Source organism: Hyla sarda, chromosome 1, assembly GCF_029499605.1.
Source record: "Hyla sarda isolate aHylSar1 chromosome 1, aHylSar1.hap1, whole genome shotgun sequence".
NCBI classification, from domain to species: domain Eukaryota; kingdom Metazoa; phylum Chordata; class Amphibia; order Anura; family Hylidae; genus Hyla; species Hyla sarda.
Window position 1 is genome coordinate 288368379 of NC_079189.1, and position 25802 is coordinate 288394180.

General features: G+C 46.1%; 1 protein-coding gene across 5 annotated transcripts in view; it reads right to left on the reverse strand.

Annotated features, from left to right (window-relative positions):
- LOC130369520 (protein mono-ADP-ribosyltransferase PARP14-like) overlaps positions 1-25802 on the reverse strand; it is a 95578-nt gene that overhangs the window by 12327 nt on the left and 57449 nt on the right. For 3 of the 5 annotated variants that reach the window (XM_056574877.1, XM_056574901.1, XM_056574892.1), the window contains exons 9-14: positions 22818-22877; positions 19388-19564; positions 13787-13981; positions 6751-7392; positions 5189-5322; positions 4811-4988 (exon numbers count right to left, since the gene is read on the reverse strand). In XM_056574877.1, coding sequence (XP_056430852.1) covers positions 4811-4988; positions 5189-5322; positions 6751-7392; positions 13787-13981; positions 19388-19564; positions 22818-22877 — 1386 coding nt within the window. Of the gene's footprint in view, positions 1-4810; positions 4989-5188; positions 5323-5680; positions 5855-6750; positions 7393-13786; positions 13982-19387; positions 19565-22817; positions 22878-25802 lie in introns of those variants that run through there. The other 2 variants (XM_056574885.1, XR_008892804.1) reach the window with 2 other exon arrangements.

Genomic DNA, 25802 nt, shown 5'->3' on the forward strand with positions numbered 1-25802 from the left:
CTGGCAGAAGAACCCCGCAACTCGCTTCTTGAATATCTCCCACCACTCTGACTTACTACTACAAAGATCCAGTAAAGGTACCTGACTCTGAAGAAAATCCTCAAAGGACTGTCTTACCTCCGCTTCCTCCAGGAGGGACGAATTCAGCTTCCAATAACCTTTACCCATCTGGGGGGGGGGTCTCTGAAACATTCAGGGAAAACAAAATCATACAGTGATCGGAGAACTCCACCTCAACCACGGACACTGCGGAAGAGACGGCTTCCTCCTTTAAATAAAACCTATCTATCCTAGACCTGCGACTACCTTGATGATAGGTGAAACCCGCGTGGCCCGAGGGGCTCCGGATGTGGGCATCCTCTAGGTGAGCTTCTATAGTTATGCTAATCAGTGCCACACTATCGCAAGTCAGCGGACCATTAGAGCCTCTCCTATCTTGGGACCTTGTGACATTATTGAAGTCCCCTCCAAAGATCACTTGCCGACTCGTAAAAAGAAAGGGCTTAATCCTCATAAAGAGATCTTTACAGCCCCGCTTAGTTTGCGGGGCGTAGATGTTAATGAGCTGGAGCTCTTGTCCCTTCATGAAGACATCTAAGATCAGGCACCTCCCCATTTCTAATTCAATAATCCGTCGGCATTCAACAGGAGCGGTAAAAAGGACCGCCACCCCACTATACGGCTAAGCCGCAAGAGACCAGTGGGAGGGACCGCGCCTCCACTCTCTTCTGGCTTTTACCAGAGAGGCTAGATCTGACAACCTGGTCTCTTGTAAAAAGAAAATGTCAGCTTCAACGCGGCCGAGAAAATCAAAGGCTGCAAATCTAGCCATATCAGAATTTTTGCTGGCACAATTAATAGATGCCAGCGTCAATGGGGTGAGTGCCGCCATACAGGGTGATTAAATTAGACGGCCACACCCTTTACTTTTGTTTACCCTTCTTTTTAGCCCCCTTATCCCCAAAAACAACGAGAGGGTAGGACCACTCTTGGACCTTTTTTTTAGACTCCGATTGGTCCATATGGTCCCCGTCTCCGTCCGGCCCGGTCTAGCCCTGCCCTCCGAGGAAGGTGCCTCGACTGGACAGGGCCCAGTTCCCCCAAGAGGCTCTTTCTCCATAGGCACCTCATCCTCACCTTCCCCCTCCAAGGAAGGGGAGGAGATAGTATCGAGGACGAGGTACCAGTTTGACAGGTCAATCAGAGGGGCGGCAGCCAGGCTTCCGCTTTGGACCTGGCCCGTAGTACCAGGAGCTTCAGAGGGCTCTGACCTCTTCTTTCTCCCTTTCCTTTTGCCCTTAACTTTCTTTTTGGGCCTCACCCCACTCTCCTCATCCACACTTTCATAGTGGGAGGAATCGGAAGGGTCGGCCATATTGCCATCCTCTTTGTGAAGTCTCCTGGTCTCCTCATCCAGCACATCCTCCTCCAGGGCTTCAGTAGTTACAGGGCCAGCTTCAGGAGCAGGGACTGACGCTACCCCCACCACCTGGGCACTCTCCAGCTCCCTACTCCTTCTACGATTTTCCTCCTGCCTTAGTTTGGCAGGGCCCTTTTTCCTCCTCCCTAGCCCTGTTACGCCCCCATCCCTGCCCGTACCCTCCCCAGCCAAGGCAACTTCACAGTCTCCTCAGCTGGAGAGGTCGCTGCATGGGCGCAGGTGCTAGGACAACGGCTGAAAGGGTGTCCAAGGGCACCACACAGGTGGCACCTGATCTGCCGACAGGATGCGCCAGATAACCCACCACACAAAGCGCAGACCTTCACAGTACAGTCTGCACTAAAGTGGGTGGGGCTGCCACACCTGTGACAGACCTTAGGTTGCCCCTGGTAGAAGACCTGGATCCTATCGCGTCCAAGGAAGGCGGCTGACGGAATGTGGGCAACTGTACTCCCTGAACGCTTGAGTTTGACGGAAAATGACCAGGCCCCGGACCAGATCCCATGCTCATCCAAGTTTTTCTTGGGCATGTCCGTCACATCCCCATACTGTCCGAGCCAGCTCATGATGTCATAACAAGAAAGTGACTCGTTACGGGTCACAACGGTCACTTTCTTGACCGAGTTCTGACTGGAAATCACCTTTACGGCGAAATCGCGCCAGCCGGGCTCGTTCTTTGCCACTTCGTAGTTTGACCAGAAGAGTTCGAGACCCTCTGGCAGAACGAAACTGACATCAAACTCGGACAAACCGTAGGGGTGAATCAGGGCAAAGATGTCACTTTCCCTGAATTCCATCTGAAGGAGGAGCTCAACCACTTTTGCGCGAGGTGGACATGCATCCTCGCCCCTCCAAATCAGACGGACCACATTCCTACGGTTATTGTCCGGCCCGGGTGTCGGGAGGGACCAGACCACCTCCCCATTCCGCTCTCGGAAAGCCCCCAAACCGTGCCTCTCTATCCAGAAAGACAGGTCGACCTCACCCCTCCCCTCTACTTGGATCGACCTGTCGCCGCTATGCAGAGCCTCCAGGAGGCGCTGTTGCAAGTGGCCTCCAGAGCCGGACGGAGATGGGGACCCCCCCAAACCCCCAGCAGTGACATTAGCATAGCTCCTAGGACCTAGGGGGCGCAGCCGGAGCAGACCCAGACCCAGAACAATCAGCACAATCACTCACACCACTACTCCCATCTTTATTCCCATCCATACCAGACCTTCCACTCTTACCACTACTCCCACTATCATTCACTCCACTTACACTCCCACATGCACTCCTCTTATCCACAACACTACTACACTCAGCATTCTCACATCCTCCACTCTTTTCCTGCCTAATAGATTCTGGGCTGGCTGGGACTTGTAGTATAACTGGTTTTAAAATGTTCTTTGCTGACTTAGCTGCAGCTGGGGTTGACGCTAACGGCTCCTCCTCCATGGGCGATGTCCCTTCTGGAGTCTGGAGCTGCCCCACCAGGCGCACCCCAGCTCCACCCACACTCTCTGACATTCAGGGAATCCCCATCGTGCCAGCTTTGCCCATTCGCACGGGCTCCACAGAACATATAGTACTCGGAGGACCGCCCCCCGAGGACCCACCGCTCTCTGCCACCGGTGCCCGGACACTCCCCCCCCTCACAGGGGAGTGTCCTGCAACGCCGGTAATGCCCACTGCACTCGGGGAACTGCCCCCCGAGCATACTGCAGCATAACTTGCCTCTGGCGCTCGGACACGCCCCCCGCCACCCTGGGGTGGTCCTGCAGCGCCAGAGCTGCCCACCATGAGCCCATCCTGCCCTTCCCTATTGACAGGATGGGTGGGCTTCACATCTAATGCGTCCGCAGCCATCTTTGACGTCATGTTGTATGCTGGCCCCGTTCCACTATAGAAACAGGGTCTGGCAGTCTGGGGGACCCAGCAGCCTGGACCAGCTTTGCAGCTGGCCCAGACTGCTGGAAAGGACGAAACACAAAGGACACTGATTCTTGAACCTTCTGTTTCTTTTTCTTCACCAAATCATCTTTGCCCAGATCCTCACCGAAGGTGAAATTATCCAAATGGGTAGGTGACTCCTGCTGTATGATGGCTCTCAGCAAACCCCCACTGGCCAGGTCCTCTTCACCGCTATCCTCACCATAACTAGAAGGGAGCGCCACCTGATATGGCTCAGGGTAGCTATCTTGTGGGGGCTGGGGGTCACTTGCACCAGGGATGACATCCCCCTCACTTTCCACAACTTCACCTTTACCTGACTCTCCGTCACCTTCCTCCCCTCCATCATCCTCCTCACTGCTGTCTTCATGGCTTTCTGCACCTGCATGCCTCACTTTAAACCTGTCTTCATTATATAACTTTTCTTTAAAGAACCCTGTACCCCCAGCAATGTTCTTTCTGGCCTCCTCCACCTCAGCCACCTCTATTTTCAGTGCCTGTGCCTGAGCAGAAAACTTCTGCCTCTTACCTCCTGAGGCATGTTCAGCCTGGTAACGTGTGAACTTCAGTTCTTCTCTCAGGCTCTGAAGTCTTCTGCCCAGTTCCTTGTATTCCGCCATCATGGCCTGGATCCGTGACCCATAGATTTCCAGGGACTCTCTTGGACCCCGCACCCCCCATTGCTGGGGTTCTGGAGTAGCAAAAGGTCCACTGCTGTTGCCAATAGCCTTGCATCCTTCCGCTTTGGATGGGGGAGCGGGCTCCACATTTCTGCGGGCCCTGCTGGAACGTCTCACCCCGACCCTGGAACCGGCTGTAGACACTTTCTTCCCCCCTCTCGCCAGCCGGGAAAGAGAGGTAGAAGCCAGGGGGTCCATGCGGGAAAGCCTTCCCGAGGAGCCTGCCACACTCCTGGGAAAGGCTTGATGAAACACCTGCTCTCCTCTTCTCTGCTGCAAGTCTGTATAGCTCAAACAGGGACACACCTGCACACTGTTCACACTGAACTCCTCTGGACTACAGGAAGTGCTCTCTGCGGATAGCTCTGTCCATGTCAGGAACTTTCCGGAGCAGGATAGGTTTGCTATGGGGATTTGTTCCTACTCTGGACAGTTCCGGACATGGACAGAGGTGTCAGCAGAGAGTGTGTGGTCAGACAGAAAAGAAATTCAAAAAGAGAAGAACTTCCTCTGTAGTATACAGCATCTGTACTGGATTAAGATTTTTAAACAGGAGTAATTTACAAATCTGTTAAACTTTCTGGCACCAGTTGATTTAAAAAAATGTTTTCCACCGGAGTACCCCTTTAAGGATATAGCCCATTTTGTCCTGAAAGGGGTACTCTGTCCACAGACATCTTATCTTGTCAGATCAACATGTCAAAAGTTGACAGTAACATTAAAATAAACAGGTTTTGTGACTGTTAAAATATCTTACCATTATGTCCAGCAAAGTTTCGATTAAACCCACTGTAGTTGATGGAATGACAGTTCTGGGGTGCTGTGCCATGGAAAAGATGTTTCTCATTGACATGGCAGGGACCATTTTTCTCTGTAATGTAACGCTTCCTCGACATGTACGCTATGTGTTGATGCTTGTTTTGGATTCTTTCAATCTGCCAACAAATACATATGTGTGTGATATAGAAAATGAAACAAAAAAAAGTGAACCAAAAGTTCTGTGAGATGTCAGAGTGACCCAAGGTTATTAACCCTTTCCTGTTCTGCACTGGGAATTCTTGTCCTTACAGATAAAATGTTGTCTCTTTATTAGTAGTTGTAATCATCCACTCAACACTACTATTGATCATTTTACCTTCTTAATAGGGCAGTTGACAGTTCTATTGAAATTGGATTTAACTCTTTCATATTCCTCTGAGTTAGTATCCAGTTCTACAACCTTTAACAAGAGCCCATTCATATTGTTCCAGTGAAAGGGGCATTGAGTTTCTGGAAAATAAAAGTACATAACTGTCAGGTTAAAAAATATTAAAAAGGTTTAATTCTACCATATTAACTAATAGGTCTGCAACCTTACATGTAGGAGGGTGCATGGTATTTTGGACAGTGTTTGGTTCTTTTTTGGTAAGCATTTTTAATCAGGAGTGGATCCAAAATACTTAAAAAAAAAATTTCCATTATAATTATTCTATGTCTGTTCAACTTCTGGTATTGGCTAAAAATTGACCAAAATGAGCTAAGGAATTGGGACAAAATACTTATTGTGAAACAGCCTTAGGTTTGAAATTATGAATAACAATATAGCAGAATAAATAGAACTACAATTCAAGTGTCTTTGTATACTTACTGCAGTTATAAAACAAGATCACTGGAGAATGGTCAGTTAGAAGAATTAAATGAGACCTTTGGCATGTTCAATAAACTGAAGCTACCTGGATACATGTCCAGCCATTTCTCTACTAATGCTTCCTTCTTATCTTCTTCTATCTTCTGTAGTAATTGCTGCCATTATTTTTGGTACCTGATGTGCTAATACAGTTACGTGACTCACTGACAACAAGTGGTAACCACACCTAATAGTGAGTGCAATAAGCCTGAAAGGTATCCCTGTTACAAACAGAGCAGTGGTGACATTCTATGCTCTCACTTGCATATTGAGTGCTATAAATTAAACCCCTGATTTCAGAGAAACAGGGGGTAAGTGGCATCTAAACATGAATTAGAATAGCTGAAGGTTTTTGAACACACCACAGGTCTTATTTAACTAATAATATATCACCCTCTTGGTCAGTCCCAGATCTTTAGAGTGTACTTTCATTTCATAACATCATTTTCAAAGCTATATTGTAAAGTTGTAAGAGCAGTAGTATTGATAGGGATGACCCTTATGTTTCTAATGACTGATCAATATATTAATATTAAAATGCCATTGCTGCTGGAAAAATATCTGTTCCCTTACCCTTTAACCCAGATACATCAGAATGCTAAATGCAAAACATTTCATCTTATCGCTTTGCCTGTAACTAAGACTAGAGCCTTGAGATGGAGACTATGGATACAAGACGTCTAAATATTGTACTTTGTGGAAAGATGCTGAAATCTTAAGATAAGAGGACTTGCAAGATAAGGTCTTATGCTACGCCATGCTCAAACAACCAATCAGAATGTAATATGCTAATTGTAATGTCATAATTCACCCTCCTTCTTTGCACAATGTAAAAACCAAATTTACTTCCTGTAATAAAGAACTCTTTTGGGAGCAGCAGAGCTTCCTGCCAAGAAAGAGTGTATACCAACATATCCTGTGTGGTGTATATCTTTTTGTGTTGACACTTGGCAAAGTATATAGCAGCACAGTCAAGCACATTTGAAAGCCCCCACTCGGTCGATCCTTATCAGTATAGATAATTCACATACCTCTTTCTAAGTCCAGCCTTACAACATTCACCTTCTCTTTTGTTGGTTCAATAACTGCTTTCATCGTTTCCAGGTTAACAGAAGCTTCCATCTGACCTTCAAGTTTGACTATTACAGCTCCTTTTTTCCCAGCCTGGTATCTTTCCTCAAGTAACTGACTGGCCTCCACTGTAAATGGCTTAGAATCTTTACTATCGGAATACCCCCACTGGACCAAGAGCCCTGCCCTCTCTATTGTTACTAACTGAAGTCTTTCCATGATAATAGTAGCAAGATTAGTCTGGACTTTTAACATCACGTCAACAACATCCTTTTCACAGCCTTCAATAATGATACAGCTATTCAATCGGTCCAATATCATTTCAACTTCAGGTTGGTCATTCAGAACAGAGAAAACCATCTCAATTTCATCCAGAGAGAATGTTTTTAGTAGGGGTTGTTCTATTTTTTCTGATTTGTATTTTACTGCATTTTCAAAACCGTTTTCGAGAGAACGCTTGATTTCATTCATTTTGTCCTTCTTGTCTGTAACAATAACCAGCTGGGTTGTTGGAGGCTGAAGAGGGTGATGAAGAGTTGGGAAGTCTGCAATTGCCTCATTTTCTGGAAACCACTGAAACTTTAATCGTGAAGTAAGCAATTCTACAAATGAAAAAATTATAACACTAATTAATGAACAGGCACATGAGTGTTATGGTGGGTCAGCAGTACTAATACCATGCCAGACTGTTACCATACCTTTGGTCTTTCCTGTACTTTTCAAGAAGATGTAACTGCAACTATATGCAGGCACTGGCAATTATGAGACTATTACATTTTGCAAAATTGGGCCAGATTTAATACCCGATGCATTAGGGATTTGGGTTTTAATCTTAAAATTTTGTCTGGGTTGGTTATGTTACAAGATTACACCTGCCCTTGGTGATTGTCAGGGTGCTATAAGATTGTCTGTTTTTAATCTTTTGAATAAATAAAAGCTATATCTTGTCTGAACCGTGACACTGGAACAGTTACTTTTTGTAAAGTGCAACTGGTTGGAATTGTGGATCTGTGTGGCAGAGGAGGAGTAAGGCTATGTTCAGACGATGGAATGTCCGCATGGAAAATCTCTATGCGGACATTCCACTGACAGCGGAGTGCCGTCAGAACATGCTAGCGCTAGGACAGATCGAAAATGCGGTGTCTCATAGACGGCAATGCATTTCCTTGCAGTATCCACAAAAACGTTGAACACGTTCAATGTTATTGTGAATGCCGGATTCAAGATTTCCACGGTTTTTGATGCAGAAATCTTGATTCTTGAATCTTGATTGATGTTCAATGTTTTTGCGGATGCCATGCGCACAGTGCAGCAGAATCTCATTGAAATCAATAGGACTCTGCTGCTGCGAAATTCTTCTGCAGAATTTTGCACGGAAATTCTTCCTTGTGAACATACCCTAAGGGTATTGTGAACTGGCTACTAATCTAGTTTGGATGGAATAAGAAGTACATCATCTAAATAAATGTGGCAACACCACGGGTGAAAGGAAGGTGAAATGAACTTTGCGTGATGCCAGGGCACCGTTAACCTAAAGGGCCCAAGGATGAGATAGCTTTTCCTGGGACAAGTGGGGGGACAAGGATGACACCGATGCAAGGTTACTATTTCAGAAATTATTAAATCCGGGACAGTACAGACTTTAGGTTAGAGGGATGTGCAGGGCAGAATCCGGGGAGCCTGTCACCTTGCTGAGACTTGTAGTAGGTATAACTGCAGACTAGTGATTATGACAGCCTACGCTGGATTTAGAAACTTGTGCACTGGGGTTTTCCTGAAATAGGCATGACTGAAGACTTTAGGCTAAACTTTTCAGGTCTCCTCACTCTGTTCCTCAGCTCTTAGAATTTTGAACTCCTCTCACACTAGACTCCAACTTCACAAAACTCCACACTTCCCTAGACTGGACAGCTCCTCCAAAGCCCTCCCCCCCCCACCACTAAAAAAAGGTCAATGTTTGGGGGCGCTCATTAGGGCGCCAGGGTCAGCTGGTCACTCTGCAGCATTCCCTTAAGGCTACAGTACATAATTTAACACAACATAATACAGGAATACAACACTATAGATCAATAACAGTATAATAATTACACTATGGAGTAATGGGCCCAACACAGAGACAGCAGGGATGCCGAGGCAATCTTTATCCCACAGGACAGCATTTGATGCTGAGACACCACATAAAGATGTACTAAAGATTATACTGCTCATAGGCAATAACTAACCTAAATCGTAAACTAGATAAACTGTTATTTTAAACCATAAAGTAATTCATCTAAGTCACTTGGCTGAATCACCCAATAGTTGAAAATAACAATGTATCCACTCTGGTTGAAGTAAAGTAGCACCCATGAGCCCATTTTATCTTTCTTATAATCCCCATGTGTTATGACTTTGAATACTTGAGAAGATATAAAAGGGGGCGAGAAGCAAATATACATGATACTCATTTTTATTCATATAGGGAGGTTCATATAGGGAGGTTACAGCACATTAATTATCAGCTAAACAGTAGTGACCTCACTAATACAGACAGCAACATAAACTTATATACATGCAGGGCTGTATTTAACGCAGGGAAAAAGTGGCAGCTGACCCGGGCCCTGTCATTCCTGGGGGCCCAAAGCAGCTTGCCCTTTAGCCCCACACTAAAGCAGCAAGCTGCTGCCGCCGGTCCAGGCAGGGCCGGCACTGCCACTGCGTTGCGGCTCACTGTTCTAAAGCAGTGCTGGGCCTTTAAAACAGTGAGCCTGCGGCAGGGACTGACGGGGGACGTCATGCAAGTGATGTTCCTCCGCAGACCCGTGCATGAGGACGTCAGCGACATCACACATTAGTACCGACCGCCGCAGGAAAGAAGAAACAACGGACGGCCAGGTGAGTTTGTCTGTAAGTGTATGTGTAAAGTGTATGTCTGTAGTGTGTGTTTTGTAAGTGTATGTATGTTAGTGTGTGTCGGTCAGTCAGGCGGGTGTTCAAAAATTTGCTTGCCCAGGGTCCAATCAAAATTACAGACGGCCCTGTATGCATGTATACTCAGAAGCACCTAGCTAATGCTGAATTGCCCACATTAAAAGGGTATTCCTCATCTTATAACATGGTGGCATATTGCTAAGATTTGTCATCATTTTAGGATCAGTGTATCTCTGGGACCACCAATTCTGAGAATAAAGAGTCTAAAGTTTTCCCTGCACAGTAGCTCTTTGCCTCCCAGATGTGTAGGGAAATGCAGCATGCCCTACTAACACACTGAAGAAGATGCAGTGTACACTAGTGCTGTGGCTACTTCATACTTGTTACGCCTAGCGCTCCGGGTCCCCGCTCCTCCCCGGAGCGCTTACGGCGTCTCTCTCTCCGCAGCGCCCCGGTCGGTCCCGCTGACCGGGAGCGCTGCACTGTCATGGCCGTCGGGGATGCGATTCGCACAGCGGGACGCGCCCGCTCGCGAATCGCATCCCAGGTCACTTACAGGTCCCGGTACCCTGCTGTCATGTGCTGGCGCGCGCGGCTCCGCTCTCTAGGGCGCGCGCGCGCCAGCTCCCTGAGACTTAAAGGGCCAGTGCACCAATGATTGGTGCCTGGCCCAATTAGCTTAATTGGCTTCCACCTGCTCCCAGACTATATCTGATCACTGCCCCTGCACTCCCCTGCCGGATCTTGTTGCCTTAGAGCCTAGTGAAAGCGTTACTGTGTTTGTCCTTACTGTGTACTTGACCTCCTGCTATTGCCTTATTGACTACGATTCTTGCTGCCTGCCCCGACCTTCTGCTACGTCCGACCTTGCTTCTGTCTACTCCCTTGTACCGCGCCTATCTTCAGCAGTCAGAGAGGTTGAGCCGTTGCTAGTGGATACGACCTGGTCACTACCGCCGCAGCAAGACCATCCCGCTTTGCGGCGGGCTCTGGTGAACACCAGTAGTGACTTAGAACCGGTCCACTAGCACGGTCCACGCCAATCCCTCTCTGGCACAGAGGATCCACCTCCTGCCAGCCGGCATCGTGACAGTAGATCCGGCCATGGATCCCGCTGAAGTTCCTCTGCCAGTTGTCGCCGACCTCACTACACTGGTCGCCCAGCAAGCCCGACAGATCGCCCAACAAGATCACCAGCTGTCGTACTTGACCACCATGACACAGCAACTCCAGTCGCAGCTACAGCAGCTTCAGTCACAGCTACAGCAATTTCAGTCTCAGCTACAGCAGCAACAACCATCTCCTCCGCCAGCTCCTGCACCTCTTCCGCAGCGAGTGGCCACTCCTAGCCTCCGCTTGTCCCTGCCGGACAAATTTGATGGGGACTCTAAGTTTTGCCGTGGCTTTCTTTCACAATGTTCCCTGCACTTGGAGATGATGTCGGACCAGTTTCCTACTGAAAGGTCTAAGGTGGCTTTCGCAGTCAGCCTTCTGTCTGGGAAGGCTCTGTCTTGGGCCACACCGCTCTGGGACCGCAATGACCCCATCACTGCCTCTGTACACTCCTTCTTCTCGGAAATTCGAAGGGTCTTTGAGGAACCTGCCCGAGCCTCTTCTGCTGAGACTGCCCTGCTGAACCTGGTCCAGGGTAATTCTTCCGTTGGCGAGTACGCCATACAATTCCGTACTCTTGCTTCTGAACTATCCTGGAATAATGAGGCCCTCTGCGCGACCTTTAAAAAAGGCCTATCCAGCAACATTAAAGATGTTCTGGCCGCACGAGAAATTCCTGCTAACCTGCATGAACTCATTCATCTAGCCACTCGCATTGACATGCGTTTTTCTGAGAGACATCAAGAGCTCCGCCAGGAAAAAGACTTAGATCTCTGGACACCTCTCCCACAGTCTCCGTTGCAATCTACGCCTAGGCCTCCCGCCGAGGAGGCCATGCAAGTGGATCGGTCTCGCCTGACCCAGGTAGAGAGGAATCGCCGTAGGGAAGAAAATCTTTGTCTGTACTGTGCCAGTACCAAACATTTCTTGGTGGATTGCCCTATCCGTCCTCCACGTCTGGGAAACGCACGCTCGCACCCAGCTCTCGTGGGTGTGGCGTCTCTTGATGCTAAGTCGGCTTCTCCACGTCTCACGGTGCCCGTACGGATTTCTCCTTCAGCCAACTCCTCCCTCTCAGCCGTGGCCTGCTTGGACTCCGGTGCCTCTGGGAATTTTATTCTGGACTCCTTGGTGAATAAATTCCGCATCCCGGTGACCCGTCTCGTCAAGCCATTCTACATTTCCGCGGTCAACGGAGTCAGGTTGGATTGCACCGTGCGTTACCGCACGGAGCCCCTCCTAATGTGCATCGGACCTCATCACGAAAAAATTGAGTTTTTGGTCCTCTCCAATTGCACTTCCGAAATTCTCCTTGGACTACCCTGGCTTCAACACCATTCCCCAACCCTGGATTGGTCCACAGGGGAGATCAAGAGCTGGGGTACCTCTTGTTTCAAGGACTGCCTTAAACCGGTTCCCAGTACTCCCTGCCGTGACCCTGTGGTTCCCCCTGTAACCGGTCTCCCTAAGGTCTTTATGGACTCTGCCTGCCATAAGAAGTGCCTCTCCCCCCCTCCCAGTCCAGTCAGGCAAGCCTCGGTGCCTCCTCATGGCCCCCGTCCTGGTGTCACACTGCCCCGTGCCAGGCCTCGCCCTCTGCCCTCCCTCCCCATTTCCACTCCTGCTGTACTGCCTGCCGTTGAGGAAACCCTCCATTCTTTCCCGGTGTCCTCATCCCAGGGGAGGCAGTTACCGGACAAAGAGAAGGGGAGACCTAAGGGGGGGGGTACTGTTACGCCTAGCGCTCCGGGTCCCCGCTCCTCCCTAGAGCGCTTACGGCGTCTCTCTCTCCGCAGCGCCCCGGTCGGTCCCGCTGACCGGGAGCGCTGCACTGTCATGGCCGTCGGGGATGCGATTCGCACCCGCTCGCGAATAGCATCCCAGGTCACTTACCCGTCCCGGTCCCCTGCTGTCATGTGCTGGCGCGCGCGGCTCCGCTCTCTAGGGCGCGCGCGCGCCAGCTCCCTGAGACTTAAAGGGCCAGTGCACCAATGATTGGTGCCTGGCCCAATTAGCTTAATTGGCTTCCACCTGCTCCCAGACTATATCTGATCACTGCCCCTGCACTCCCCTGCCGGATCTTGTTGCCTTAGAGCCTAGTGAAAGCGTTACTGTGTTTGTCCTTACTGTGTACTTGACCTCCTGCTATTGCCTTATTGACTACGATTCTTGCTGCCTGCCCCGACCTTCTGCTACGTCCGACCTTGCTTCTGTCTACTCCCTTGTACCACGCCTATCTTCAGCAGTCAGAGAGGTTGAGCCGTTGCTAGTGGATACGACCTGGTCACTACCGCCGCAGCAAGACCATCCCGCTTTGCGGCGGGCTCTGGTGAACACCAGTAGTGACTTAGAACCGGTCCACTAGCACGGTCCACGCCAATCCCTCTCTGGCACAGAGGATCCACCTCCTGCCAGCCGGCATCGTGACAATACTGAAGTTCAATGGGGTCCCAGAGGCAAGAACCCCCACCAATTATACAGTAATGACATATTCTAGCAATTCTAAATAAATGTATAAGATGGAAATACCCTTTTGAGTAAAGGTCACTATGGTATGTCCTACACTACCCCTGTGCCTAGGAAGATATTTTACCCTAAAAAGGATCTCCCACTACCAGTAAATCCCTAACAGGCCCTGCCCTTAGGCTATCTTAGTAGCTAACTTATTGGTAACCCTGAAAGGAACTACTCTATAATACACAATATCATCCTGTATTCCACCAGGTAAATAAAATGAGATAAAGGCTATGTTGTCCTACAGATTTGTCCTCAGTGTAAGATTATGTATAATAAATTGGAAAAATAGTATTAAAAATTGAATATGCAATGAATGTGCAGATATATTGATAGTAGAACAAGTATTTATAATATAAAAATAATGTATAATATAATATAAAAAATTATCAGAAAAAGAGACCATTGAAAGGAATGTATTGCTTATGTTATTAATAAAACAAGTAATCATTAACTCACCTGATGGATTCCAGGATGATTCCTGCACAGGTCTGGACAACTTTTTCAGTTCAGCTTGTAAAATGTAGTAGATGAAGGGGCGAAACGCAACCAGGCGAACAGAGGTTAAACTAGTCATGTTTCCAGTCTTGGCAAGTGTTGCTATTGCATCAACCATAACATGGGCCACAATTTCTGGATCAAATTTGCATTCACCTAAGAAGGAAAAAGGATCACTTCTTAGGATTGTGCCTAAACAGATAATATCAGTGCATTAACCTTGTTCAATAATGTAAAATCAAAGGTAGCATATATACAAAGCATTTGGAAAGTTTCAGACCCTATCCTTTGCTGTAAGTTTCTCAAAAAAAAAATTCAATAAAAATCATTTAAACCAAATGCAGTAGAATCTCCCAATGGCGGACACTCATGGGGAATAAAAAAGTGTCCGCTATGTAGAGATTGGGGAAAAGGCTCAAAATTCTTCCTAAATGAGGGTGTCTCATGCTGTTGCAAAACTTCCAGAGGCCATCGTATGTTGAAGGCAACATCAACATACAATGCTTTTATGTGTTGGGGCCATCGCATAAATGGCTATCCGGCAGTGCAGACTGCTTCAGCTGCCGCCGGATAGTCGTTTAATGTGCCCCGTGTCCTCTGGTGAGTGTCACTCACCTGTTCCCGACGCTCCGGACCGTCCTCCTCATGCTCCGCTGCATGGCCGTCGGTCTCCTTCGTCGCCATCACGTCGCTGCTCACGCCGCCCCGTCATCCAATAGGAGCGGCGTGCACAGCAACGTGAAGACGGCGATGGAGAGCGACGATCAAGGGAAGCGGTGACAGTCCGGAGCGGCGGTGACACCCCGGGGACGTGATGAAGGCGATGGAGAGCGACGATCCAGGGCAGTGGTGACAGTCCGGAGCGGCGGGTACACGTGAGTATAACTTTCTATATTATTATTGCACGGATCCCTCAACGTACGATGGAATAAAGTAGCGATGGTTCATTTGGAACAAATTACCATCGTATGTTGAGGAATCACTGTACAGGGTGCTTGCATGACCACAGCTCCATGAAGGAATGCATTGGAGATTAACAAGGGGCTCAGGTCCCATATTGTATTGATCATAGAAGGTTATAACAGCCATACATTACATCCTCTGTATGACTATATAACTTTATTTTCTGGGACAGCAATATAGGTAACATCTATCATACCTGATAAACCACACTGTCACCATATTATTACTGCACCCCACATATCTGATACCTTGAACATTTCCTGACTGGGGGGAACTGCTGCCTACATAATGTGTCTTCCACCATTCCCCCCACACAGGCTGCTGACCACTACCACACACCCAGAACACCACACCAGAACACCTGCCCGCCGCTGCCTTCCTGCCATACATACCTACTAGCTATTCAGGTCCTCTTCCTCTGTCCCTCCGCACTGCCTCTTCTTCTCTTCCTCTGCATCTGATGATGTCATACGTGTGCCTGAGCGCAGAGGAAGGGTTCAGCCTCTTGTGTATGCTGGCTTACTGTAGCCAGGAGCAAAGGAGTGATTGACAAGGTGAGGAGCCAATGGCTCTTCACCCTGTCAAACTCTTTACCGAGTGTCACATTTAACTGTAGATGTCTCATAAGAGGCATTTACAGTTAATTACGGGACAAGTGGGGGCCATTCCGGGATGGCGTGACATCACCACAAAAGCGTGAATGTCCCGCGGGATCCGGGACGGTTGGAAGGTATGCTACTTCACCCCAGCAAACCTGGTCTGCAGATCATTGCAACATGCAGAGCATAACCAGTAAATGGGGGCATCACCAGATCAAGGGCCGGACTGGGGATAAAAAGCAGCCCTGGAAATAATTTCATACCAGCCCTACAGCATTGCGACACTGTGGCAACCGCCGGCCGCAGGAAAGCCTGGCATTTGATTTGCCAAGCTTCCATAAGAGAACTATCTTGTGGCTGCGCCCTGAAGTCAAACACTGCAGTCGCAACATACAAGACAGTGTTTGTAGCCACTACACAGGCTATAAACACTACAGCCCAAGAGGGAAGCCTGGCCTTTGATTTGCCAGGCTCCTGTTTCATCGTGTTCGGGCTTGATGTTGTGCCCTTTGACTTAAACTTTGAGTGTACAACACAACAGACTTAACAATAAAGAATAATAAGTGTATATATAAAAACCAAACAAGCAAGCACATTCTAGGTAGAAGCCACCAAGCAAAAGATGGTGGAGGCAGTCTGTGAGGGTCAGGCTCCAAAGTCCCAATAAGGATCCAAAAGCAAGTCCACTGCAGCTCTCCAGATAATACCATGAATAAAGTATACAGTAATCCCTCAACTTATAAAGGATCTTTTCTGGACCATTGTAACTTGAAACCAGACTCAACATACAATGTTACGGACAGTCCAGATCTGTGAAACGTGTCTATGGCTGGAAGAATTGACCAATCATGGGCATTTACTGGTAATACACCTGTATTACTGAAGCGTATGCACTGACTGGCTGTCTGGTAGCGCCCCCTACAGTACAGGGAGGTATTACATGTTCTGTACTCTTTACCAGGTGAGGGTGACTCCATTACTTTTTTAGGACACTGTGTGCTCTGTACAGGACCCTAAAGAAGCTCCTGTCCTCTACATAGACAGTGATTTACAGCACCAACAGCTCTTTCTTACTTTTATATGTAAGGACTTGCTTTATCTGTATTAGTTCTCTACCTATTTTTCTTTAATCTTCATTTTTTCCTATTTTTGGATTAAATTTCGGTTGCTTCAGAAGCAATGACCAGGTTTTCATAGAGTTCGGATCTCAACATACAATGGTTTCAACATATAATGGTCGTCCTGGAATTAATATTGTAACTTATAATTTTATTACATCAATGTGTTCAGAGAAGGTTTCAGCTCTCTCCAGGAAAAACATTGCCTGCACATGTTTGATATAAGAAAGTAAATGTTCCATGTATTATAATCCTGTATACATATAAATAAGTCATAGTTACCAAATAACACCAGTATATAAGGAGGAACTACCATCCCCATACATATTAACAGGGAAAATGTTACTGTCCAAATCCTGTACATAGCATGGGTATGATCTGATGAAGAGTGAGGTCACACAAAGCAGCTGTAACCTGTTGTGCAGCCATCATTTCCTTATCTCCCACGATATTTTGTATCTATGCTGCACTGAAATAAAAAGAAGGTTTTATTTGCGCAGAGATTGGTGAGGGCTTCCCATCATCTGCTACTGCGGGAGTGTATAGGGCCAAATGCTGTCTGGGCATGCTGGGAGTTGTAGTTTTGCAAAAGCTGGAGGTCCACGGTTTGGAGCTGAGGACTAGTTACTCGGGAGTGTTTTTAAACTAGGATTACTCTGAATGTCAGTGTCTCAGAGTAACTCACAGTTTCCCAGATCGTAATGCCTGCACCAGTTTTATGCTGCCCCAACAGGTCTCCCCTCTCCAGTACCCCTTCCCCCACACCACCACCACCACACACACACATATATATATATATATATATAACAAGTCTCCACTTAATCCCCAGCCCCCCACATAACAGGTCCCCCAGCCCCCACCCTCTCACCTATCAAGCCCCTCCCCCACATAGCAGGCCTCCACATAACAGTAACCAACCCCACCAATACATATAACATCTCCACTTACACCCCAGGGCTCCCAGCCCCCTTCCTCACACAATAATAACATCAGGCTCCCCTCTCCTCTCACCCAGCGCTGCAGATCGTCCCTAGAGGAGCTCCAGTGACTCCAATGTGCCAACAGGAGGAGGAGCCAGGAGCAGTGAGGAGGCAGAAAGGAGAGACAGTGAGTGTCCTGTCTGTACTTCTCCTGTACAGACTCTGTAGCCTCCGGACCTCCGCTCACTGTGAAGATGTCAGTCTCAGGACTGCTCTGTGTGTGATGCTGCAGCTGAGGTCCTGAAGAAGAAGGAAAACCTTTGAAACGCGTTGTGCTGTTCACACTGCATGTTTTATGGATTAATAAAGCCTGCTTTTTTGCACTATACTTGGGTGTGCGCCTCCTAGCCGAAATCGGATTTTTCTGCCGGAGTTCTGCGGAACCTTGCCAGGGGCTCACGGAACCAGCTGCTTTCTCCTGGCAGTGGCCAAGAGACAGTTCTGTGAATGTTCTTAGCTGGCCTAGCCACAGCTCTGACTTGAACCCAATCGAACATCGGTTGAGAGACCTAAACTTGGCTGTCCAATGATGGCAGGGCTGGTTCTCCCTGTAGGCAAAATAGGAAGCCGCCTAGTGCGCCCTCTTGATGGGGGTGCCGCTGTGCCCACTGCCAGAAAGTTAGTAGCCAGCCAACATCCAAACACCAGCGGCTCATCCAAAGCACCCGCCCAGCCAGTACCACTGTCACACCACACCCTTTCCCCTGATACCATAATAATCTGCATTCTTCAGCCTGCTGGAGAAGCGCAGTGCCACCTCCGAGGCCAGACAGGCAGGTCAGGTCCGTCCAGCATGCAGACATTGCATGCACCTTCATACATCTGCCCCATGAGGAGGAGGTTTGTTACAGTATAACACCCCAGTAGTAAGGTGGGGAGTGTCAAAAGACGAAGCCAAGGGGCTGGAAATTTAGCTTTCGGCTAGGGTGACAAAAATCCTTGTACCAGCACTGAATGACGGTCCCTATCCAACCTGACAGGGCTTGAGAAGATCTGCAGAGAACAATTACAGAGAATCCCCAAATCAAGGTGTGCAAAGCTTGCGTCCAAAGGGGATTTTTGGTTTTTATTTTAGCACAAGGCTACAACATAAAAAATTTGAAAAAAGTAAAAGTCTGAAAACTTTCCAAATTGTAAATGTAGTATTACTGTAATTATACTTACCCATAAAGACAACCTGTCAGTCTTACTGCAAAGTGAAGTGCTTTTTATCAATTTCACCCTATCCCCTAATTCTGAGTACATGTTATGGTAAAATAAAGGGTCTCATTGGTCCCACAAAATCTAAGCTCTCAAATGGTTCTATAGATGGGAAAATCAAAAAGTTATGGCTCTTTGAAGGTGAATAGGTGAGAAGTGGCTGTGCCCTTAAAGGGGTACTCCGCTGCTCAGCGTTTGGAACAAATGCTGGAGGCTGGAGCTCGTGATATCATAGCCCAACCCCCTCATGATGGCACACCCGCCCCCTCAATGCAAGTCTATGGGAGGGGGCGTGACAGCTGTCACGCCCCCTCCCATAGACTTGCATTGAGGGGGAGGGATGTGACACCATGAGGGGGCTGGGCTATGACGTCACGAGCCCCCGGAGCCGGTTCCAGTGTTCGGAACAGTTTGTTCAAAATGCTGAGCAACGGAGTACCCCTTTAAGGGACTATAGCTGTATTCTGGCATTCTAAGATTATTGCTATTTTGTTGGGACTAGTGAACTAAAGACTGCTCAGCCAATGAGTGGCTTCTCCAACCTATCACAAACCTCTGCAAACAGACTGGATGTGGCCGGGAAGCCATGTTGAAATACCTGGTGCCTTGCTTTTTCATTTCTGCTCCTTCTGATTCTATTTCCCCCGTAAGGATTCACTCTTTATTGGAGAATTATGCCCAAAGAGCCACATATGCACTTACCTGTGCCAATGGCTGGAATGGCTACAGAATGTAAGCCCACCCTTTCACATTGGAGTATAATTTCCTTCACAAGAACAGAAATGTTGCTCACATCTTGATTACAATTACAGTGCATAATATATTTACATTTTAAATCGCCAGATCCTGCTTCTGTCATAACAACTTTATTTTTAGAACCTAAGACAAAAAATATATATATATAAATAGCAGATAACTGCAAATGATTTTTTTTCTGACAAAGTGTAAAAGGTGCTAAAAGAGTTTCCCAAAACAAATGGTCACAGAACATGGCAAACAATGGTAGTTTTTATTTTCTTCACAAGGAGGCATACACACTTGGTGGTTGTAAATATAGAGTGGCAAAGTGTTCTTGATGGTTATCTGCTCTAGATAGGAGTTCTCAACTTGCCGTACAGCTCATGCGCTGAACATATTACCTCGGACCTTGTCTGTTGAGATTCTAGTCTTGATTGTCTCTACCCCTGAACTTCCCACATAGCAAAGCATTTCCACTTCCTCCGTTGATCAAGCTCTCCACTTTCTACTGCCATACTGCTACAAATACCTGTGTACCAAACTCTGGATAAGTATTGACAACATTTCTGTTTTACCCTCTACTCATATTGCTGTTACCTGTATACAAACCTCTGGTCGACTACTGACAACACTTTTCTCTACTATACTGTTGATACCTGTCTACCAACTTCTGCTGATTAGTGACCGAAGTTTGTTTCTAGTATGTTTACAGTGTTGTTTCTGCTATGGGACTAGACTTTTACAGACATACGGTACAAGATCCACACAGCATTCCTTTAAAGGGTTATCTAGCACTAAACAACTTACTTCTTATGTCTCTGGGAGCACCACTGAGATACCTGAGTATCTCAGGTATCTTTGGTGATCCCATAGACAGTACATGGAACGCTTGCCATCTACTGCTCGATGTAGCGGGGAGAGCCAGAGCCCCATTCTGCAGATTGAGGCAGATAGTGGATGTGTTGTAAAGATCTGGATATCCCCTTTAACTTTGAGGTTCTTCACCACTGCCAGGGACCATGTGATACTCCACTGGCCCACCAAGAATTATGTTGCACCCATAGTGGCCTTTATAGCTTGTGACCGTTATTTAGTGTTGCTGCGTATGCTAACAGAAACTCCTCATGCTTTAATACCATGCCTGCTGCCTATGGTATACCCCTATTACAGTACATAGAGTGCTGTCCAATGCCTCCAAATGACTTACTGTTTAAATAATGGTTCCTGAATATATAGATAAAATGAGGGGTTGATAACTAGAATATCCTGAGCATCCCAGTAAATGCTACTCCTGGCATTGACGGAAACAAGCTGCACCAAAACTGCACATGTGAATTCAGGGTTTTACAAGGCAACGATGATGTTGTTATTAAATTCATAGTTTCTACTTGTTTTTTTGTCCTATGTTTTTTTGTTTGAAAAAAAAACGCAAGAAAAAACACCTGAAAAAACGCCAGTGCAATTTCCTGCATCTGGCGTTTTTTCTAAATTGCATCTTTGGTACCTTGGCAGTTTTCCCAGCCTTTCCAAGTTGGATTTTTTTAACTTTTTGGCTGACTCCAGAGAAAATGGCTGATGTTCCTCTTCCTAGGAACATACCCTTTCTTTCAAAGGTGAAAAAACACCAAAGAAAAATGCCAAATGTAAAACATAAATGGCGTTTTTAATTATTTTTTTTTTTACTCCCCTAGACTTTTATGGGAGAAAAACGCCACGATTTGGACAAAAAGAACGCCAGTGGCTCAATATGCTGCGACTTTGGAAAACCGCAAAGGAGCTGAAAAACGGCCAAAGAAAGAAAAAATGCCAAAAGGATTTTTTTAAAATGCAAAACTGAAAAACAACAAGTGGATAAAGAATTTAGCGATTTCTCATTGATTTACAGATAACATCTGGCCGCAGCGTTTTTTTGGCAAAAAAAAGCCATGCGGCAGATTTGGCATTTTTCTCTGCGTTCCCCCCCCCCCCCAAAAAAAAAAAAAACAAGTAGAAACTTAGCCATATAGATATTCTTCACTTTTACTATGCATTTTGGTTTTCCAATTAATCCATAAATTTTCTGTCTAGGATTTTTGGCTAAATTGTCCAAAAAAAAAAAAAAACATAAAAGAAACAAAAAGAGAGCTTTGGCCACTTTGTTAGTTAAGGTTCACATTGAGGGATTTCGAGATTTCGAGTGAATCATTCATCACTAGAACTATGCAGCCGCTGCTGTCTCCATAGACAGCAATATATTCCATGTGGATTCCCTCTAAAGAATGAGGGTGCATGCACACCACGTTTTTGCAATACAGTTCCCATATCAGATTTTTGATGAAAATCAGATTCCTCAAAACCTGACTAAACTGTATCAAAACGTGTGTACAAATTCTAACCCATATACGGTTGAAAACCGTATACAGTTTGAAAAATGATGTCTGGTTGCATCCGTTTTTTAAAAAGAAAACGTATAAGTTTTTAACTTTTCACTCCATTTTGAATCTTCATTTGAAGTTTTTTTTTCTTTTTACATTCGTTTGATTGAAATCCCAAGAAAAAAAACTGTGCAAAGTCAAAAACCGTATGGTGAAAACCGGATGGAACCATAAGCACATACAGTTCTTGCAAGAAGTGGTAGACACAGCTCACCCTTCACCCTCACCACGGCACGGACAGGACCGGACACAGTCCTCAATAATGGCAAAAACAAAAGCAAAGTCCAGCGCGGTAGTTCAAGCAATACTGCACGGTTTATTCAGCAATCAGCCAACATGGAGAACAGGTAACGCGTTTTGGCCACAATGTGTAGCCTTACGACCAAGGCTTCCCATTGTGGCCGAAACGCGTCACCTGTTCTCCATGTTGGCTGATTGCTGAATAAACCATGCAGTATTGCTTGAACCACCGCGCTGGACTTTGCTTTTGTTTTTCACATACAGTTCTGTATGGTTCCCATTGATTCCCATGTTTAAAAAAAAACGTATACGGTTTAATACAGTTTTTCACTAGGACCAAAAAATGTGGTAGACTACGGTTTTGGGTACGGGTAAAAAAACGGACAAAACCGTATGGGATGCAAAACGGACTAAACCGGATGATGCGTTTGGCATACTGTTTATAATGTTAAGTCAATATATACAGTTATATATGGGATCTGTATAGCAAAAACATGGTGTGCATGCACCCTGACCAAGATCAATCTTTTGAAGGTGGATTACCAGCGGTGGAAACTTCTCTGCTAAAATCTCGTGGACTGTGCAGCAGAATCTCATCTACAGTAATGGGTTTCTGCTGTACTGGAAATGTACCGTATGTCTAAGCGAAATTCCACACTGTGAACCCAGTCTTACTGTGTGTACAGTGGTTTTTAATATACATTATCTTAAACATGCCTTTAGTTATAGAGTAAGCATACCATGCTGAGCTGCCCTTATAATACTTTGTCCAGCTGCTGTGAAAATAGCATGAGCCACAGCTGCAAAAGAAAGAAACATGAATATTTTAACAATGCTACAACACAGTGACAAATACTTATTTTATATGTATTAAAATAATAAAATACAATAATAATAATATGTGTATTAAAATGTAGAGCCCAAAAACAAAAAAAGAGTACCAACAACAAGGTACAAAACCAGAATTATCTTTATTAAAGGGGTATTCCAGGAAAAAACTTTTTTATATATATCAACTGGCTCCAGAAAGTTAAACAGATTTGTAAATTACTTCTATTAAAAAATCTTAATCCTTTCAGTACTCATGAGCTTCTGAAGTTAAGGTTGTTCTTTTCTGTCTAAGTGCTCTCTGATGACACCTGTCTCGGGAAACACCCAGTTTAGAACAGGTTTGCTATGGGGATTTGCTTCTAAACTGGGCGTTTCCCGAGACAGGTGTCTTCAGAGAGGACTTAGACAGAAAAGAACAACCTTAACTTCAGAAGCTCATAAGTACTGAAAGGATTAAGATTTTTTAATAAAAGTAATTTACAAATCTGTTTAACTTTCTGGAGCCAGTTGATGTATAAAAAAAGGTTTTCCCTGGATAACCCCTTTAAAGGTTAAAACAAATACGGCTAAAAATCATTAAAATACTTGCAAAGAAGATACAAGGAACATGATACAGGAGTATGTAAAGGTGAAAATAACAAAACCCTGGCAGGGAAAAAAATAATAGGGTAAATTGACCCAGCTGAGACCAATAGAATAGTAGACTGTTAATGTACTGCTAGAAAAATGTGCACAGGAAACGCATCAACAGGAAAGGAATAGCCAAACAAGTACATAGTAAAGGGAAAACATACTAGCTTGCCATGTGCAAAACCACAAACAATCTGCATTCATAAAACAAAAATAGAGAAACAGAAACAGCTGCATAATCACAATTTGTATTTTGATCTATTTACTTCTCAGCATAATTTCAAAAACTAACAGGTTGTTTATATACATTCTGATCAAAAAGTACAAGCCCACTTGCCACGTCAAGGCCACCTAGTCAGAGTGGGTCCCTAACCTAACACTGGCATAGCGCCAGGCGGCAACCACCGCCTCCACGACATCAATCCCACAGGGGGAATGACCCAGTGGCCAGGCAGCCCCACTGCTTCCCAACCAAGCGCCCAGCTCTGGGCCACACCACCCCACAGACAAAGCCTCACAGCAACAATGGCCGCCACCAAGCACCACACCAGTGTGAACACCTACCATGTGCTCCCTACCAGGTGTTTATAATTAGCAGGAGACTGCATATGGGTTTCCTCCTAGCATTTTCCCAGCCCTCTGGCAGCGAGCACATGTTCACACACAGGTGTTCACACTGATGTGGTGCTTTGTGATGGCAATTGTTGCTGTGATGCTTTGTCTGTGGGGTGGGGTGGCCTGGAGCCAGGGGCTTGGTCGGGCAGCAGTGGGGCTGACTGGCCACTGGGTCATTCCCCCTGTGGGCTTGGTATCGCAGAGGCAGTGGTCACTGCCCAGCACTACGCCAGTGTTAGGTTAGGGACCCACTCTGACTAGGTGGCCTTGACGTGGCGAGTGGGCTTGTACTTTTTGATCAGAATGTATACTAACAACCTGTTAGTTTTTGAAATTATACTGAGAAGCAAATAGATCAAAATACAAATGGTGGATGTGCGGCTGTTTCTGTTTCTCTATTTTTGTTGTACATTTGTAGTCTATCCCCTCTTTCATAGCCAGCACTCCACTCCACCCATACGGCCCAGGTGTTTTTAACTAGAGACTGCATATGGATTTCCTCCTAGCATTTTCCCAGCCCTCTGGCAGGGAGCACATGGTAGGTGTTCACACTGGTGTGGTGCTCTGTGGCAGCCATTGATGCTGTGATGCTTTGGGGTGGTCGGGCAGCAGTGGGGCTGCCAGGCCACTGGGTCGTTCCCCCTGTGGGCTTGGTGTTGCAGAGGCAGGGGTCGCCGCCCAGTGCTATGTTTGGAACCCACTCTGACTAGGTGGCCTTGACGTGGCGAGTGGGCTTGTACTTTTTGATCAAAATGTATACTAACAACCTGTTAGTTTTTGAAATTATGCTAAGAAGCAATTAGATCAAAATACAAATTGTGGATGTGTGACTATGTTTCTGTTTCTCTATTTTAGTTTTACATCTGCATACATAAGCGAAGCGACTTGACAGCAAAAGCATAGGTTGGGGTTTGTATATAGATGGTTTGTGGTATTATACATGGCAGGCTAGTATGTTATCCCTTTACTATGTACAGAAAATATCAGATCAGATGTTCCATGATTACCTAAAGTGAAATATTAAATATACTACAAATAATGCATATTTTCTTTTGGGGCATTATATATTTGTGTATACATGAGTAGGAGGAAATCTATTTAAGTGGGGGCGAGATGGGGGGCATGAATACAAAGGAGAGTATTATCACTAAGTGGGGGTAATAAGGAGAGCATCATTATTATGGGAGCATCATTACTAAGTGGGAGGCACTAAGGGGCATCAGTACTCAGTGCATTTTAACAGTATTGGGAGTAGTAACACTGTGAGGGCACAAAACTGTCACTATTACTGTGTTGATGCCATTACACAAGCAGGTTATGGTCATAATAGTCAATGCACTATTATGGTGTGGAATACTATTACCATCTGGAGCATTCAGTATGACCAACGGTGGTACACACCTGACTCTGATGCACCACTTGTATCATTGATTTTTATGGAATATGAACTCACTGCATCCATCCTGCGCTGGATTTCGCTTTCTCTTCAAGTTTCTACTTTAGATGCTGCCCAGTACCATCCGTGTCACAGGAGAGACTACACCTAGGGGTGCAGATTACCTCTATCTACATTCATCTCGGGCCCCGGAGCAGTATTCATTTTTGCCTATGTCCTTGATAAACATTATTGATTACTTTTGGTAAAACAT